This window comes from Mandrillus leucophaeus, unplaced genomic scaffold, assembly GCF_000951045.1.
Source record: "Mandrillus leucophaeus isolate KB7577 unplaced genomic scaffold, Mleu.le_1.0 Scaffold599, whole genome shotgun sequence".
Lineage (NCBI taxonomy): Eukaryota > Metazoa > Chordata > Mammalia > Primates > Cercopithecidae > Mandrillus > Mandrillus leucophaeus.
The window spans coordinates 91,693-111,683 of record NW_012106463.1 but is presented as its reverse complement, the minus strand read 5'-3'; the positions used below and the strand labels follow the sequence as shown (position 1 = coordinate 111,683).

The following is a 19,991-nucleotide window of genomic DNA, read 5'->3' as shown; positions in this document are numbered from 1 at the left end:
TTCACAAATACACACACACCAACACATGCACACATAGAATGTAGATTTCCAACACTGAATTTTTAGTTTTTGAAAAAGATATTTTTTCTGTGCTCATTTAAGCATTAAATGACAAAATGCTAATTTGAATTTTTTTTATTCCCACTCAAGAAGTACACTGGAAGAAAATGTGCATTTGTTTGTGTGGAATTGCAATGTAAGGCAAGTTTAATATATTTCCTAACTTCTCCTAAGTACAACAATAGTACATTGAAATGACTTATGATTACATAGAGTTTCAATAATATTCAATAATGTATGGTCCACATTATGTTTAAAAAGCTCATTTTTGTAATATGAAGTAATTCATGCAAAACCTCAATCTTATAGAATTGAATATTGACATCAAAATTTCTTCTACAACAGGAGGATCAGTCTTTAGTGGAAGAACATTATTAAAATCATATCTTTTCACTTAATTTTCTTTGTACAAATAGCACAGATCCTCTCATTTCTCTTTCCTTGTAATTCACAAATACCATAAAAGCTGTCTTTAGAAAAGTCCTTATTAATCATCATGATGAAATGAGTACTGGGACCCCAAAAATATCAGAACCTGTAACAGTTTTTGTTAACTAGACATCTGGAAAATACCTCACTGAATCTTTACGTGAATATTTTACTTTAAACTATATTTTAATACCTAAGAACCCAGAACTTCCTCTTGTGAAAAAAAAAACAAGAGAGTTTGTCACTCAAGATTCTTCAGTTTATATTCCTTGAGGTTTGGACTTAGATTGTTTTAGTAATCACTTCTCCATGCCCATCTTCTTGTTCTTAATCACAAATCTAATCATGTATTTTTCTAAATATTCAAAATTAAATATATTTATCTACTTATGTAAATAGTTTTTAGTTACTGTCTACCAATAGCATGTATAGGGATCTCATTAACAAACAGATTTAGAACTTTTTAGATTTGTTCCAGCAGCTTGTAAATTCATTTTAGACTTAATTGTTTAAATATATCAACATTCTAATCATTTTAAAAAGTGGACATAAAAGATTAATTCCAAGTTTTTTTTACTTACCAAGCTCTGCCATTCCACCCCACTGCCTGAACAATATTATCAGCTCTTCGGATACTCATTCTTGCTAAGTAAAAGCATATTTCTTCTCTAGCTGGATTAATAATCAACTTTCTAGATAGTTCATTTGTAATTCTCTTCTGGTTAACCCTTAGCATTACAGCAGTCTGCCCAACTCATGCTATTTAATTTATGAAGGTAGAAGGAACAGGGGAATTTAATCAGGTAGATATCAAAAGGAAAGTAAAAATGAGGGACAGTTTAGATTAGGCCCAAAATAATAATCAGCCTTACTTTTTTTACACTAAACGGTATAAATCTTTGTTAGATATTACAAAAGCATTCAGGTCATAAATACAAGATACAAGATACATGAAGAGAAAAATCTAACAGGCTTACAGCACACCGGTCCAGTACATACCAGCCCATGTTTATTGCTTTTTATATGCAGATAAACAAAACTCAGCTCTGGGCACAAGACATACATTTTTCTCTTAGTAGAAAGGTCTGACTTTCAAATTCCAAATGCCTCCTCTCTCAACAGTCATAGTGACATGGTCCCTTATCCTACAATAAATGTCATCCTAGGCTTCATGGCAATTTTCTGCAAATGCAATCTATAAACACTTGCATCAGAATAATCTGGGATGCTTGCAAAAAATATACACACCTGGGCCCCACTTGACAAGTCCTAACCACCCAAGTGATTCTTACATACCTTAAAAGTTAGAGAGCCACTGCTCTAGGATCACCTTAAACTCACCTAAGAAGAACTCCAACATAATCCCTTAGAACTCAAAATAAAATTATATACCTTATTGCTAGTTTGACCTTGACCTTTTGCCTTCATTCCAATAACTAAGATTCCACCTTGTTTTTCTGTAGCTGAGTGCAGTAGTCCATCTAAAACCATAACCATTCCCTGACCTTTTAGCTAATTATCCATTTCATATTTCTGGATGTGAATAAGCAAGTCCTATTCATCATAGCAGGTGTGGGGCAGAGTAGTAAGGGTCTACTAGGATAGGAACAGTCTTGGGAGAAAGTTAATATGGCAGACACAATGTATTAGCTAAAAGGTTGGACAACGACACTCATAACTATATACTCCATTATAGGAAAAAAACTAGAATCTCTCCTTTAACTCCACTTGTTGTATATGGATCTTATTGAGGCCTAGCTGCCTATATCTCTAAGTACCACTTACCTTAGATTTTTCTTTTCCTTTCTCTGCTTTATGAAACTCTTTAATATCCTGTTTTATGTATTTCTTCTATAAGGTCAAAAGGCAGACATGGCAGCCAGTGGTTTCACAAATTGCTACAAAAGGCCATGTTCATAGCTAGAATGAAGGAAAAGATAAAGGCTATGGAAAAAAAAAAAACCATAAAAACCTAAAGGAAAACCCTTGAGAACTGGAATGACTAGTAGACCAAGTAAAATAATATTTTTAAAAAATTTTAAATTCTGATCATTTATTTTTATTTTCATAGACTCTTTTAAGAAAGGTCAACAAAAAGATGATGATTCAAAAGATGATTATGAGAGAAGGTTAAAGTGACTAAAAGAAAAAAGACGTTACTGAACTAGTAGAACTCAGAAAACAGATTTTTCTTGGCCTCTCTACCACTTCCTAGATTTATGATCTAGACTAAGTCTCTTAACTTTTCTGTGCTTCAGTTCCTCATCTGCAAAATGAATATGATAAACCAGGTCCTGTGTGTCTCATAGGGTTATTTTTATAATTAAACAGGATCATGCTTATTAAAAAGCTTTGAAACTATAAATACCATATAAATATAGGGGATTACTGTAGCTATATAAATTGCTATTGTCTAAAATATTATTAACATATCCACAGATAACTTAAAGTGGTAATATTTTTATTGTTTTATATTATTTTATTTTATTTTATTTTAAGAAACTGGGTCTCATTCTATTGACCAAGTTGGAGTGCAGTGGCACTATCATAGCTCACTGCAACCTCAAACGAATAAACTCAAGTGATCCTCTCACCTCAGCCTCCTGAGTACTATATTATTTTTAAAGGAAAGTATAAACCATACACAGTGAAAAAGTAAGTAGAAGTTTGTAAAATGTCTTTCCTAAGGAAATTTTAAGAATATGACCAATATTAGTTAGGGTAAGACTAAGGCAAAATCATCCCAAAGTATAGATAAATAATCAGATTAACCTGAGTTTGCCAGTTCATGCCTTAAGGTTCTTACCAGAAGGACTTCCAGGTGAGGAAAGGGATAAGGAGTGATACTAGTGACATTTCTCATACAAAACCATCTACCTAAAGACAGAGTTCAGACTGACTTGAAGAACCAAAGCTTGGGGTATTTGTTACATGACATTTGACTTTATCCAAAATTGCCCTAAGATTCAATCAAGTGCCATAATTTGATTTAATTGGATAACGTGTACATGTTCAAAGGGAGAAAATCGAAGTTTTAGCCGGTGCAAAAATTGGTTGATAAGAGTTGCCCATGTGAAGGAAAAAGGATTCTTAACTTAAAAAAACAGACAGTTGGCTGGGCGCGGTGGCTCACGCCTATAATCCCAGCACTTTCGGAGGTCGAGGCAGGTGGATCACCAGAGGTCAGGAGTTCGAGACCAGCCTGGCCAACATGGTGAAACCCCATCTCTACTAAAAATATTAAAAAATTAGCTGGGTATGGTAGTGGGTGCCTGTAATCCCAGCTACTCAGGAGGCTGAGGCAGGAGAATTGCTTGAACCCAGGAGATGGAGGTTGCAGTGAGCCAACACGGTCCCACTGCACTCCAGCCTGGGTGACATAGTGAGACTCCATCTCAAAAAAAAAAAAAAAAAGTTTCAATTCCATTGAAACTGAAGAATGTCGAATTTTTTTAAAGTTCCATTTTTAAAATTTTCACTAAACCATTCAATAAATATTGTTGAACATGTACAATGTTCTAGGCATTGTTCAAGACACTGAGGAATATGAGCGACAAAAACAGTCAAAAATTACCTGCCATCATAGACCTTACATTCCAGTTGGAAAGAAAGCCAATACATTTAAAAGATACACAAAGTATATAGTATGTTCAATATTGAAAAAGGTTCTGGAAACAAATAGAACAGCATTAGAGAGAACAGGATTGTTTAGTAGGTTGCAATTTTAAATAGGATGCTCAAGGCAGAGCTCACTAAGAAGACATTTAAGCAGAAACTTGAAGGAGGTGATGAAGTTTGGTGAGATCATTATAGTACAATCATGGGAGTTATTTTTCATCCATGTTAACATTTTTACCACTTTAATAATAAACAAGACATTCTTATAAATGTACTTTTGTACTATAATAGTGAAAAGCTGTAAGTCAGTAATGTAATGGTAAAACAAATTGTGGTACATCCATATGATGGCACACGATGTAATGATTAAAAATGTTCTCCAAGACTATTAACTTAAAAAAATCAATAAAATGAGTTTTTAGATACAAAAATGTACGTATAGTATGATCCAATCTTGCAGAACATTTTTTCATTTGCTCAACAACTATTTTTTGAGTACCTTCTATAAACCGGGCACTATTCTGGGCACCAGAGAGAGGGCAGTAAACAAGCTAGTCATGTTCTTCCTTCTCATACATACATAGATAAAAGACTTATATGAAATATAACAAAATATTACTAGGAAGTAAATTTCATTATGAAAGAAAAAGGTAAAATTATAAGTTATTTTATTTCCTCCTTTATGATTAAATATAGTCTCAAATTTCTAAATACTTTCTGAATGGTGCCAAAAATAAACCATGGACTTTATATTCATCTAAACATTATAGCCCATATGTGTTTTGTTATATCTGTGTTTGCATAAATAATAATTTGCAGTCTTACAATATTCTGCCAAATGTGTATTGCATTTTTCAATTATATACCAATTTTTATGTCTCATAACACCTAATGAAATTGAATAACATTGGATCCCTTTCTACAACTACAAAATCTAGGGAAAAGAACAGTTAACTAATTTATCACACTAGAAATACTGTTTAAATTGTAAATTATAACAATGCATATGAAAGTATCTCACACAGTACCTGGACAAAGAAAGGCTTGCAGATTCTGGATCCTATGCTAATACCTTCCCAGTTATGCTGGAGTTTGTTGTTGTTGTTGCTGTTGTTTGTTGTTTGTTTTTGACAGGGCAAAAAATCTCCATTTATTTAAAATGGAGCTTTAATAGTTACCAAAAAAAGTCTTATCTGAATCCCAGACCCTACCACAACTACCAGGTGTTAGCTTTATTCCATCTCCCCTCAACCACTAAAATGATCAGCAAACAAGTTAGACATTTTTTTTGTAATGTTTTTCCAGTCTTCTTTTGATTTCAGTATTTATATTTAAACCATGTAGAAAATGGCAGCTGTCTACCTCTAATTAGTCAAGTTGTCTTGGGCAAGTCATTTCAACTTTCCAGTCTCGCTTTTTAAATTTTTCAAAGATAAGATTTGGACTAGGAGACCTCAAAAGTCATTAAGCTCTAAAGTTTCATTATATTACTTTAAGTCTATAAGGTATCTATAATAAATCAAAGGAACACAGCTTCTCAAAAGAATAAAGGCTACAGCAATAGGATGGTTGGCTAGAACAAGAAAACAAAGACCAAGGATTAAAAGAGAATTTGAAAATCTCCCCAACCCCCTGGACCAAGTCCAGCTTCAATCACATAAAGGTTGTTTTGGGACTATAGAAAAGAATAAATATGAAGGTTTCTCAAATCATCAAGAGATGATGTTTTTGCTTAGAAAGAAAAAGTACACTTGTTCCTATACACTCTCTAGTTCTTAAAACATACATACACACATCACCAACAACAATGCCCCTAAATGTTTTCATATTGATATGGAAGGAAAATACAAATCACTCATTTTGCTGAAATAAAGTATTTTAAACCTAGAAAGGGTGATTTCGTTTTGTGGGTTTAAAAAAAAAGAAAAAAAACACTGTATTCACTCTTTTTCTATTGCCTCCTCTGTATACAAACCCCCAATAGCTCTTAAATTTGTGGCATTTTCTTATGTACATAGAGAAAAATTTGTATTGCTATTGCAGCAACATCTAAACAGTTTCCTGTAAACTTTCAGTGATGGAAGTCATAGAATTTATGATAAAATCCCATAGAGTGGTGAAACAAATTTCTTTCATATTTATCATTCATTTTATTCAGTGTGCATTTGAAGGAAAACCTTTTAAGAACACCAATAATGTGAGAAAGCTACAACAACTAAATTTATTGTTAAGTATCACATCATTGGTCCTCCTGGGAGTTCAGGAAGAAAGCTTAAATCACATTTCCTAACACATTGGAGAGTTTCCCAGAGATGTGATGGCCCACAGAGGCAAACCATCCAAAGCATACTGGAATCTCAGAGATGGTGACAAAGAAATATCGCTTTGTTTAATAAAAGCAGACTAGAGTTACCCTTTCAATTTTTTTTAACAAAATACAAACTCTCTCTTACCCCATTTTTCTTCGTTCCTTCCTCCACCCACTCCTGTTTCACCTGACTAAACTGTAAGTATTTGTTCCATCACCTGACTTAGGGGCTGGCTAGAAATATTAGGAAAAAAAAAACAATCTACTATTGTTACATGAGACAACAACCTTTCATGTCCTTGAAGCTCACCATGACCTTTCATCTTTCCTATCCCCAATGGTCTCTCCTAACAACTAAAACTACACTCAGTTGGGCTGAATTCCAGATTGTCATAAAAAGAACCCTGTCTTTTCAAAACAAAACCAATTTTTACACCAAGGTGGGGGAGAAACACAAGTCCATTGTTCCCTCACAGATGGAAGTTGGAGTTACTAAGGCAACTGCTCTAATCCTCCTTTTTACCACCTTTTTCACATCACTGGCCTATCAAGTATGCTACCTTTTAACTCATAAGCTCAAAAGCTGGTAGTCTAACTGGCTGCCCTAATTAGCTACGATTTTCACACTACAGACAACATGATGAGCTAATCGAAATTTGCAAAATAATGACGTACCTCCAGCAAATATTCCTCCTCCTGAGGCCCAGTCTTAGAATAACAATAATGAGACCATTATTAGAGAAGGGCATTAAAATGCTGCACTGCTGCTAAACAGAGAACTTAATTGTTCTGGTCTTGTCCATTGAATCAACAACCTATTGTTGTGGACTTGAAAAATAAAGGACTGGAGAATGGGTGCCATGATGATTGGTCTGTGCGGCCATACCGGCACTCTGTAGAATTGTTTTCTTTTGAAACTCTTGATGGACTAGTAGTTTTGTTTAAAAGTAACATAAAAGGCGATTGTCTGGATAAAAAGTCCTATTTATTGAAATCCTTAGAAGCAGTTGCATGGATTTGTTCGTGACCCCTGAGACAAAAACATAGTGACCATAATAACACCATTTGTAGAGGGCCCTGTTACCACTGCCTACAGTAACATAAGATAAGAGACAGTCTTTTCTAACTACAGTTGGAAGGAAGGAAGTACTTCTGAGCAGAAAACAAGAATGATAAAAGGTCAAATACTGGATAAAGCTCATTAATAATTGAAAAGGAGACTTTAAAAAATAATGCTAATTTAAGAATTCTGTACAATTGCTAAAGATTCAAGCACATGTAAAAAGGCACACAGCTTGTTTTTTCTTTTCTTTTCCCACTTTTGAGCTTCTTTGGTTAAGAAAAAGAATTAAAATAGAATTATTATTAAATAACTAAAGCAAGATGTCTCAGGATAACCTGGAGAACAAGAAAATAATTATTCTTATGGTCATCCCCAATCTATATTGAGAATAACAAAATACTGAAGTTAAAGGTTAACTAGTGTAGGATTCTTAGCTGTAGAAAAGCACTGTTTACACACTGTAAAAGTGTCTTCCATATGGGGCCATAGTACATGTTTTCTGTAAAGTCAAACCAAGATTTTAGTGTTGAATTGTGGGGAAGGGACGTACTTTTGCTGTTAGAGGGTATTTGGGGTGAGGGTCTGTTTGTTTTTTACCAAGTAAAATCTGCATTATATAAAAATGTTTTAAATTGTAAATAAGACCTCTTGCTTCATTCAAACTGTGCTTTGCTTCAGTTATCTTCATCTTGTTAGGCTAAATTAATTAACAATCTCAATGTTGCACACTTTCTCTTTTCATTACATCAAATAATGGCCAGTATATTAAGAAAGCCCTCACCATGGGAATTCTGCAACACTACTGCTATGAAGAGTTTCTGTGTATCGATGTAACGATATTCATTTCATAAGCATTTATTAAATGTACTTTTACTGTTAACAACCAATTAAGCACCTAAATTCTTAACATGTTATCAATTGAAAACCATTTTTTCAAAAAGCAAAACTAAACTAAAAGTTGCAAGATACTTTAAAAAGGAAAAATAAATCACATTGTATGGCCACAACCAGGTTTCACCATCAACTTTACCTAAAATAAGAAGAAACACATGAAAATTTGACAGGTATGTTTTCATGGATACAAGACAGTATTGCATAAAAGGTTTAAAAGACACACCCCAAGCCGTTCGTTCTGCTCCTTGCTGTGGAATGTTTAACATGATAAATGGGATGATTAGAATTTCATTGGTAAATCCCATTATTTTAAATCTATAAGAATGAAATGTTTTAAACTCTTTTGTAAGTTTCCTTTTCAATCTGAAACTCTGTGGCATCTAGAATTATGCAAATGGACAAAACACTAAAGCTCTTTTTAATCTTTTCCTTGATCAACCAGTGCTTCTTTCTCCAATCACAGCTTTGTGTGTGATATCTTTCTGCTAGCATTTCTTATTTAATTAAAACAGACACTGACAGAAGGACATGGATTAGTACTGTAATGATGCATTTACTTAGATTAATCGGAGGCTCCTTTTAGAGTAATGGCTTAAACAAAGAACAAAAGGAAATTGTTATGAAACAGCCTTTTATCCCAGGCAAAGGTCGCATTATGAGGTTTTTAATTTTGTCAGCTTCTGTTATACTCTGCCTTGCTAGTGGAACATGAGAAGTGCTTTTACCCCCAATAAAGCCAGTTATTATAAAAACAGCCATTAAAGCTGCAAATTAAAATGTCTGATTTTTAAAACAGGTTACTTAGCTTTCAGAATATCCTAATTAGCATGTTGTACATTGTTGTGAGGAAAAGAAGACTAAATGCTAATGACCTACCGCCAGGTGACCACACTGCTGTGCACAATAATAAGGACCTTTCCAAGTAATATGATGAATTAACCAAGTACAGGTCCCCCATCTAACACCCCTTCTCCAAATACAGCTTCAGATGAATGGAGGGCCTGACTGTTTGGATGTGTTCAGTAGGGCCCTACTTCTGTCCAGAAGACTCTCAGCCAGCTACTTTTTATATAATCACTAAAAGGCAGACTTCTTTCTATTACAAAAGAAAGTAAATGAAATAGCAATACTATATACAGTCTGAAGTTAGAAAAGGCAACAGTCATTTGACTGCAAAGCACAACGAATTAAAGAACCATGCCCCAACAAAACCAACTCTTTGCCTCTTTTCATGCAACCTTCCCCAACCTATCCCTCTCCCCACCGCCTCTTTAATAAGTTGAGCTTGCAGAGTATAAATGGAGCTAAGATTTGAAAGCTTAGTCTTTTTTCATAGCACTGATTTTTACACCATGTTGTCTTTAACCAGCTGAAAGGTAAATCGAGTTTCCTTTTTCTAAATGTTGTTTTTGCCTTCTGTTTACTGACTACATCCACTGCTACTTCTCCTTAGTCAAAACTACTCTTGACAAAGGATATATTGTCCTTTGCATTTCCTACTGTATGAACTTACCTCAATTACTTGCCTACTTCTAGGTATTTTCTGCTTTATCTTTCTTTATGGACTAAATGATTCTGTGCTCCACTATACATTAGGTTAATATGTGGACTAGATGGAAAATATCTCCACAATTCCCCATAGAGAAAACATAATCCACTTTAAGTCTCACACAAATACTCCTGAGTAGCTTGCTCTGGAAATTTCTTGAAACCAACAGGATATATTTTCATTGGAACAAGAAATCACTGAGGATCATCAGTGCCATCTATCCCACGGACTCATTTGAAAAGGAGTATTATTTGAGGTTGTATCAATTATCTACAGCCACAAGAATGCACAGGTTTAACCAACCCAAAACTTAGTGGCTTAAATCAGTAAGTTTTTTTTTTAGTCTATGCATCTGTAGGTCAGCTGGACATTTCTCTGGTTTTAGTTGAGTTCACTAACATATCTTGTGGTTGGCCTTGGCTGGGACAACTGGTATAACTCAACTCTGTTTCATATGTCTCATTCCCCAACAGGCTAGCCCAGGATTGTTCTTCTATAGTGAGAGAAAAGAGCAAGAGTGTGAACAGAAATGTACAAGTGCTTTTACAAGCCTCTACCTGTGTCACATAAGCTAACATCCCATTGGCCAATGTAAGCTAAATGTCTGATCTTAGAGTCCAGTCATGAGGACAAATGCCCTATCAATATTGGAAGGGAACCACAAAGTTTTAGGGCAAAGGTCATAAATAGAAGGAAGGATGAAGAAGAACTGGGACCTTTAAAGTATTCAGTCTTAGCAAAGAGGCCAAGGTCATTTGATGACTCTCAAAGCTCATCAGCAGAAGCTTCTGTTTTGTTCCATTTTAAATAATGCTGTCTACACAGCCACTCAAAATCAATGTCATTTTTATTTTAATAAGTGAGAAAAATTCTTTAAAAGATAGTTAACAAACAACCCCATCACACCTTATCTCCATTGACTTCCAATTTAAAAATTACAACTATTAAGCTAATCCTAAAATGTGACCTATACAAGTTTGCGATTTATTTTTGTGTACTGAATTATTGTGAATCAGATATACCTTAATAAGAGGTTTCAAAACTACAAACATTTTTGTCTCAGATGCTTCCCTTCCACTGACAGAAGCAGCTAAGTTTGAGGAGCTATCTAATGGATACTAGACCCAGAATTTTGTTCATTACTATATCTTAGAGAGTACAGACAGTTTTATTCCACAGAATGCCAGAAAACAGTATTTCACACCCCCTTACAACAGCAGATATAGCCACAATAGCAGTGTTTAAAAATAAAAATTCTTTTGAAGTCCAATCCCTATCACTTACGTCTCTATTGTTCCTCCAAGAACTTTGTCTGTGAAAAAGTAATGCAAAGAAAAGTGGTCTGAGGATACTACATGAGAAGGTGCCCTAGAATAAGATGATTAAGAAGCTAATTTTAAGCTTTGCAAATTTTCTGTTTCTACAAAAGATAAATGAGGAAAGTATCCATGATGATTGCATCAGTTTCCCAAAGTTAATCTAACAGTCCCTACATATAGCTTTAGAGATCTATCTCAAGCCAGTTACCAGTCTTCCACTCACAGACACATATCCAACAGGAATAGGAGTGATTACTGGGCAGAATTCCTAACCCCTATGGCAAGGGAAATACTATCCTGTAGCACTACTCAACAATTATCCCTCTGAGCAATTAAAATAACCAATGAAGTGGGTCTCCAAAAGGAGCCTTCAGCCATTCCTTCATTTGAGCCAGCACTGACAATGAGGTTGCCAAAGCTGGCACTAATACCCGAGGAACAAGAAATAAAGGCCAGCAAAGCTCAATCTTGCATCCAAAGATATTAAAAAGGAAACTAAATGACACGGAGAAGACGTTCTTAAGAATTACCTAATTAATACAGAAAGGAAAAAAATAAATAACATAATAAAATCATTTGTATTCCCTTTTCATTTTTTCCACATTCCTTTACAACTTATTTTAATAATAATTTTGTTTTAAAGCAAAGCCCTGGGTGATGGTTTGCCTTTTATAAATAAGAATGATAACAGGCCAGAATGCAATTTGTCCTATTTTTCTAGTGTTTTGATCAACCAACTCCTCTCACCTGGTCTTTAGTAAGTATCAATTACTGAAGCAGTGATTCAAGGTCATGGAAAAGAGCAAAGCTAATAGGTCCATATAAAAATCAAGGCTAGCATTGTGCCCTCGTTAACACTGCATTCTAAACAAACAATAAGTCCATGTTCAGAGAGCTGTACTAATTCTTCTCAAAGGAAGCAACTTAGGTTCGACTCAAAATTTCCTTTAAAAGTCTCCTTGCTTTGACAGAGAGGCAAAGAGAAACAAAAGTGCTTGCATATCAGAAAAGGAAAGGACCATAAAGAACAAAGACAGAAAAGGAAAGCTCAAACTCCTTAAGTACGTTGTCTCTACAGATCCATTCACTTGATTCTATCATTTCACACATATATATTTCACATGCATACATATATCTCATCTGGTACATAGTATATGCTTAAAAGCTGTGTTGATTAAAATTATCATACAATTAGAAGAACAGATAAGAACAGAAAAAAAGTAAGCATACTGTCTTAAAAGAACTTATATCACCAGTCACATCAGATATTTAGGAAGCCCCAAGTTTAGTTTCTAACATTTGTTTTAAACTATTTTTTACAGGATGACAGGATGAAATGAGATGAAACATGGGTCAAATAACATGTGAAGCAACACCTACCTCCCCAGATTTTTTTTTTTTTTTCCAGAGAGATATGGTCTCACTAAGTTACACAGGCTGGCCTTGAACTCCTGAGCTCAAGTAGTCTTCCTGCCTCAGGCTCCCTAGCAGTTGAGACTACAGGCACACACCACCTCCCAGCCTGATGTTTTATAGAGATAAAAATATGGCTAAAACTAACCCCAAGGAAAGGCTCAGAAGAAGAATGAAGTCATAAATGGCTCAACGCAACCAATGGGGTAATTGTGGGACCTGAAGGAGAAGTCCTACCCTCTTGCCTTTATAAAGGACATTTGGTACATAAACAGACTAAAGTATTTAAGTCTCAGATCACCTTTAACTTTGGTGCAAGAGCCTTCTTCTCTGTTCATTTAACACCTTCTTTGATAATATCTTCCCTAACCAATGCCATCAACTTGCTATCTTCTTAATTCCAATGGATTAAACCATAGGCCTGCCTGCCAAAAACTAGTCAAAGATAATCACCAAAATAATTGCATTGCTATGACACAGGCTTATGGCAACAACCTCCATTCTTTACCAACATTTTCTCTATCCCCAACTTTATTCTTGCAGTCCCCTAACCAAAAAAAAAAAAAAAAAAAAAAAGGCAGAGGGCTAGAGGGAAACAGCTATGTTTATGTTTCAAAATTCTTTAAAGATAAAAATATTTTTCCTCCCAGTTAAGAGTTTTAACTTAAATTAATTGCAAATGCCTCTAGGAAAGGTAATATCATGAGTTCCTTCCACACTAAGATAGATATATATGACTCTGAATGCATTTTATAAGGCTAGAATATCTATCCTTGATTCCAAAATAAAATAGACACACTAGAAGAAGAGAAAATTACTGACTAATCATGAACACAGTTACAAACATCCTTTAAATTTTAACTAATTCTATAGTGTAAATGAAAATCCACTGAGAACAAATAGGTTTTGTCACGGTTATCCTACATGGTTCAGAAAATCTACCAATAATACCATATTCACAGATTAAAGAAGAATAACTCTATAAGCATCCCAACAGATGCAATAGATACAAGATAAAACCTACCAAAAACTGTATAGTTATTGGTAAAATTTAGGATGCATTGCCATCAAAGACAGAAACAATGTCTTCCCTCAGCTTAAAAAAAAAAAAAAAAAAAAAAAAAGCTTCAGGTTAATTTTAAATAGAATAACTCAAGGCCAAGAGGAAGACTATCTAAAATAAGGCCCAAATATATAGAAAACCAAAAATCACATGTTCTCCCTTATATGTGGAATCTAAAACAACTGAACTCAATAGAAGCAGAAAGCAGTAGGTGGTTACCAGAGGTTGGGTGGGAATGGGGAGGAATAGGGAGATGTTGGTTAAAGGGTACAAAGTTGCAATTAGGCAGGAGGAACACATGGTAAGTATTTAAGGTGATGGATATGTTAGTTTGATTCTACCATTCCACATGTATACATTTCACATGCATACATATATCATATTACAGTGTATCCCATAAATACATATGATTATAATTTGCCCAAAAACTAAATAAATTTAAAAAGTTTTTAAATCTTAAATGAGTTTTTAAAAATAAAATAATAAAATAATGCCCAAATAGCAGTTCTGACCCAAAAAACGTAAGACACACCAGGGCTTCCCTAAGTGCTTGTGTAGGTCATGACAAGCTCTTTGTGGTGGGAAATATTTATTATTTAACATTAGGTAAAAAACAAAGAACACACAATGACATCTATGATATAACTGCAGTTACATTAAATTAGTTTTTAAAAGGGGCAGGCACAATGGCTTATGCTTGTAACACTGACACTTTGGGAGACCGAGGCGGGAAGACTGCTTGAGCCCAGGAGTTCGAGACTAGCCTGGGCAATGAAGCAAAATCTCATCTCTACAAAAAAACAAAGAAAATTAGCCAGGCGTGGTGGTGTGCGCCTATAATTCCAGCTACTTGGAGGAGCTGAGATTGGAGGATCACTTGGGCCTGGGAGGTCGAGACTGTAGTGAGTCATGATCATGCCACTGCACTCCAGCCTGGGCAATAGAGCAAGAAGCTGTTTTAAAAAAAAAAAAAAAAAAAAAGATATGAACAAGGACTGGAAATAAGCAGCTAAAAATGAAAACAGATGACATACTGTGGAAGTGTATGAGAGGTTTTATCTTTTTTCTTGTTGTTTTAACATAAGTTTTAATCAAAAATTTAAAAAAGGTGCATGTGACTACTATGTGATACTATCCTATGAACAATTTAGGGTAGAGGAGATAGTGAGTGACTGAAAAAAAAAGAAAAAGAAAAAGAAAAATCACCACATAGAAGGATTAAAGGAACAGGAAAGGGATAGTGTCAGAGAAGGCTCTTCCAAGGAGGAATTTTATCCATTTTGAATTGTATTTGGTCTTGGTTGTAAATTTGGGGTCATTTGAGGAAAGGGGAAATTCTACACAATGACTGATAGTAAAACTGTAAAATCTACTACCTCTGAGAAACGCCACCCATATAACTAAGTGTGCATGCTATTCCAAATGTGCTGTTGTCTGCGTGGACTTTCAAAGGTTAATTGGCCTTTTCAATTTTGACTTAATTTTAAAATTGTTCTAATGAGGCCCTTACTCTCATAAACTAGTTAGCACCCCAATCTTTTCCTAATGAAAGTATCAACACCCAAGGGACTTAAATCTGAGGCTCTTATAACTGAGAGACATATCTATAAGGGCTAGGGAAAAAACTGCCAATTTAAGACCCTGGCACTTAAGACTTGCCAGATAAAAAAGACCAAATTTCATTGAGAATATATATCTTTTAATTTCATGGATTAAAAAAAAACAGGATCTTATTTCAATGTCGGGATTTTTAAGTAATAAAATCTTACTACAAAATGGTCCAGCCTGTGCTTAAGAGAGAGAATTAAACTATCAATCTAGTCTTTACATGCATATTTCAACATAAAAACACAAACAAAATGCAGACCTCCTAAAAGAGCAAGAAATATAAATTAAAAACATTACTCCTTTAAAAGTGACTAAACAAAGTCAAGCAGAATTTGCATAGCTATATTTGGAGAATAAATTTTCTTTCAAATCCAGACTATGTTTTCTAGGTGGACAGCAAAATTTGTCCTACAATATTCATTTTTGTTTTGTTTTCTAAACTAGTGAGATCTCTAGTTTGAAGCAAATCCATTAACAATTATACATTAATGAAAAGGATTAACACACAAAAATGTCACAAGCAGAGAATATTTCTTCAGAGCGTAGGCAGATAAAGTACTCTCTCCAATTCCTGTTGAACTTGTATATCTAAGAAAAATATCTAATTGCTATAAATAAGTGAATATCAAAAATATAAGCACATTTCAACTTCTTTCATTTAGGAAAAAGGAAAACTACATACAGAAGGCTATAGAAATTCAATAAATTTGTTCTATTTTCAAAATAATGTAAACTAAAAGTCTGTATTTTATCTATTTATATAATCTCATTTGCATTTTATTCCTTGACAATGCTAATAACATTATTTCAGCTAAAACTATACTTGTTTAAATAGTAACACATTTCATCATAAAACTCATACTCCTTTATGCTCATGAAAAGTAAACTAGAATAAATTGCAAATATTAGGTGAGACAATGGACATTAAAATATTTCTCCAAATCAGGTATATCCATATATGCATCCACCATAACAGTTGTGCAGTTATGCAACTTTGGCTGTACGCATTACAACACTTAGTTGTGTAAGTGATAAAAAAACAACTCAAAGTAGCTTTTTTTAATCAAAAAACAATTTGTCAGTTGGGCACCATGGCATGTGCCTACAGTCCCAGCTACTCAGGAGGCTAAGGCAGGAGGATCACTTAAGCCTGGATGACCTCAGACCAGCCTGGGCAATACTGTGAGACCCCCGTCTCTAACAAATAAATAAGTAAACCAACAGGCAAACAAAAAATAATTTATTGGTTCACTTAATTGAAAAGGCCTGCCTTCTAACACACCTGGACTCGGTATTAAAATGGTATAATTAGGAAATTGGTTTTTCTCCTTCTCTCTCTCAGGCAGACTCTCCCCTTTCAGTGACAAAGATGACTATCAGAAGCTCAAGATTAGAAACCTCAGTAGAAAGACAGTGCTTCCTTCCCAATAATTCCAGGAAATATCCCAGGATTGAGTCTCACTGGCCTGGCGTGGATAACATGTTTATTTCCGAACCAACCACTGTTGCCAGGAGTATCAAATGCCCACTCCCTGTGACTTGGGAGGATAAAGGCAGTTCCACCTCAACCACAGGTACCAAAAGTGAAAGAAGGGTTGTTCCCCAAAAGAAAACCAGAACAAATGCTGCATAGTGAAAACACTAAACAGCATAATTCATAAGAGTTTCTTTGGACAATAATTATTACAGTGAGGGAACTTCAGAGGAAAAACATAAAAACAATTGCAAACTTCATTTAATAGCAGTTGCACAGCAAAAACAACTTTGAATTGTTTCTAGTAGTCCCAAAAGGGGGACAAAAAACATGAATCCAGGAATTCTTAAGGCAAATGAGAATAAAAGTATTCTTTATTCGACAATTTTTGTCCCTTCTCTTACTTCAGAGACAGCTACTCCAAATAATCATTCCATCATCCCCTTTAAGTCTAAATTCTTAGAACTCTTGCAAAGATTTACAGAGGCCTAGCTACCCATCTCTAAAAATTTATTTTCATGAATCCTCAAGTAATATAAAAACTGCTTAAAGGCCACTATAAACATTAATGAGGATCCCATATAACTTAATTCATTTAATTTGTATCTGAAAATACTTCTACTTTTTTTTTTTTTTTTTTTTTCAGATGGAGTTTCGCTCTTGTGGCCCAGGCTAGAGTGCAGTGGCGTGATCTCCGCTCACTGTAACCTCCGCATCCTGGATTCAAGCGATTCTCCAGCCTCAGCCTCCCAAGTAACTAGGATTACAGGCACCTGCCACCATGTCTGGCTAATTTTTGTATTTTTAGTGGAGACAGGATTTCGCCATGTTGACCAGGCTGGTCTCAAACTCCTGACCTCAGGTGATCCGCCCACCTCGGCCTCCAAAGTGCTGGGATTACAGGCATGAGCCACCGCGCCCGGCCAACTTCTATACTTTTAAATGCGTATACCACAAAAGTCTAACATTTTTTGGCCATTAATATCTTGGATTGAGTATAGTCACCCAATTCTTTACTGAAAGGAGAGTTTTATATGAGAGACTGGAAGGAGAACATAAATGCAAAAGAAGCCTGGGGAAACTAAGGTGGAAAGCCATTAAAGGAAAGAATGGCTGAGGTACCAAAAACAATATTCATTTATGTCAAATTCATTCACACATTCATTTTATGCATAGGTTTAGAGCACTGACAATGAGCAAACTATCGTGCTACAGATGATACAAAGAAACATGTCATGGTCCCCACTCCTCCAAAATCATAACTGGCAGCGGGAGAGAAGAAGCATGAGCAGTGATAATGAGAGTGACATGCCAATTCCTTCTTTTTGTTTTCCCCCACCAAAAGCTCCAGATTTTGTTCAGGTCGCAGGATAAATAACACACTTCGCATTCTTCAAAAACGTTTCATTTAACTCATCTGCAAATTCAAGAAACTACTTTTTGCCTAACTCTCAGGATAACATGAAAATAGTAAAAGCTAGCAGCACATATAAGAAAAGCTAAATGTAAGAAGAGCAATGCAAATTTGGCAAATTATGAAAAGAATTGGGAATATGGAAATTTGCAGAATTTTTAATTAATTCCCTCAGTAATTATAAGCTGAGTGCTTCCTGAACAATGGGCATTATATATGGTCATGTAGTAAGATGGATTAGACTTAATATCCCTGCAAGTTTAAAAAAAAAAACACAAAACTTTCATCAGAAACTAGTGTTAGTAAAAGGACTGTTCACAAAAATTACTAAAAAGATAAATTGTGACAAGAACAAAAAGAGAGAGACAAAATGCTATGGGAGTTCACATCATAGAAGCGAGATCACAGAAGACTACAAGTAGCTAGGCCTTGAAAGATGGATGAAATTCCTACAAGTAAGTATGTTCAACAGAAGTATTCCAGGTACAAGAAATTACATGAAATATATCAAGAAAATACAAACTGCTTCTATGTCAGTTCCAAAATATCTATAGAATTTTGGATGAGAGGATAATATAAATGCAAGCTATTTTGTAATATTCTATATTTTAATGCATTGTGTTATTCAATATGAGATTTTGAGAGCTATAAATAATGTATGCTAGAATCCTTTGGTAGTCATTATATTCACAATGTATAAAGAATGGAACTCTTCAAATACATCTGTATTGGGCATTATATGCAGAAGATATCCAAGATACATGTTCTTTTTTCAATATTTTTATTTTGCAAATGAGTAATAAAATATGAAGTAAGCCTCCCACATGTAATGGGAAGTATGTTCGAATGTTTGAGAGACTAGATGTGTAAATTATCTGCTTAATTCGGCAAGTAAATAAAAATATCTAGGCCCCTACAAACACTTTTGTTACCTTGTGACCAACAAATAAAATCTAACTATTTGTTTAGTGAAATAAGCCAGGCACAGAAAGATAAATACTGCATATTCTCATTCTTATGTGGACGCTTGAGGAAAAAAAAAAAAAAACACAAAACTGATTTCATAGCAGTAGACTAGAATAGTAACTACTGGAGGATAGGAAAGGTAACAGAGAGAAAAACAGGGAGAAGTTGGTTAAAGGATACAAAATTACAGCTAGATAGAGGAATTTCTATAGAATACTACATAGGATAATCTAGTTTTCTATAGCATTGAAGGGTGGCTATAGTTAAGAATTTACTGTGTATTTTCAAGTAGCTAGAAGAGAATATGATTTTGAATGTTCTCAAAACAAAAATGATAAATGTTTGAGATGATGGATATGCTAATTACCCTAATGTGATCATTACACATTGTATACCTATATTGAAATATCACTCTATACCCCATAAATATGTACAATTATTATGTTTTAATTAAAAATAATATGCACAAAGAACACCATGGAATACACAGGCAGAATAAATGATTAATCATGAGGGATACCAGCAAACTTCTAGATTATCTGGCAATCTAAATGGCATGTCATTGAGGAAAATAATAGTAAAGAGAATTTTGAAGAAAAAAATGCCTCCTGAGTGTATCAATTCCTAGGTTAAAAGAGTAAAGTTATGAGGAACACTGTTGGGATCTGGGATCCTAGATAGTCCTTTGATTTTAAATATTCGGCACAAAGTTTAGCACACATGACTTCACAAGGGATTTGTCCCAATACGTAGCTCTTTAAAGAATATACACTTACTCTGCTGCCTACCTCTCTGTACAATGAACATGATCGT

The 19,991-nt window shown here is 34.6% G+C and overlaps 1 protein-coding gene across 5 annotated transcripts in view; it reads right to left on the bottom strand.

Annotated features, from left to right (window-relative positions):
* SOX6 (SRY (sex determining region Y)-box 6) overlaps positions 1-19,991 on the bottom strand; it is a 532,017-nt gene that overhangs the window by 443,926 nt on the left and 68,100 nt on the right. The window contains exon 1 of one of the 5 annotated variants that reach the window (XM_011999552.1): positions 12,621-12,808. The exons of 1 other annotated variant lie outside the window; for it this stretch is intronic. Coding sequence is in view for 3 of the 4 variants with exons in the window: in XM_011999548.1 (XP_011854938.1) it covers positions 6,704-6,738 (35 nt within the window). In the remaining variant the exon portion in view is untranslated. Of the gene's footprint in view, positions 1-6,560; positions 6,772-12,620; positions 12,809-19,991 lie in introns of those variants that run through there. 3 more of the 5 variants (XM_011999551.1, XM_011999548.1, XM_011999549.1) reach the window with 3 other exon arrangements.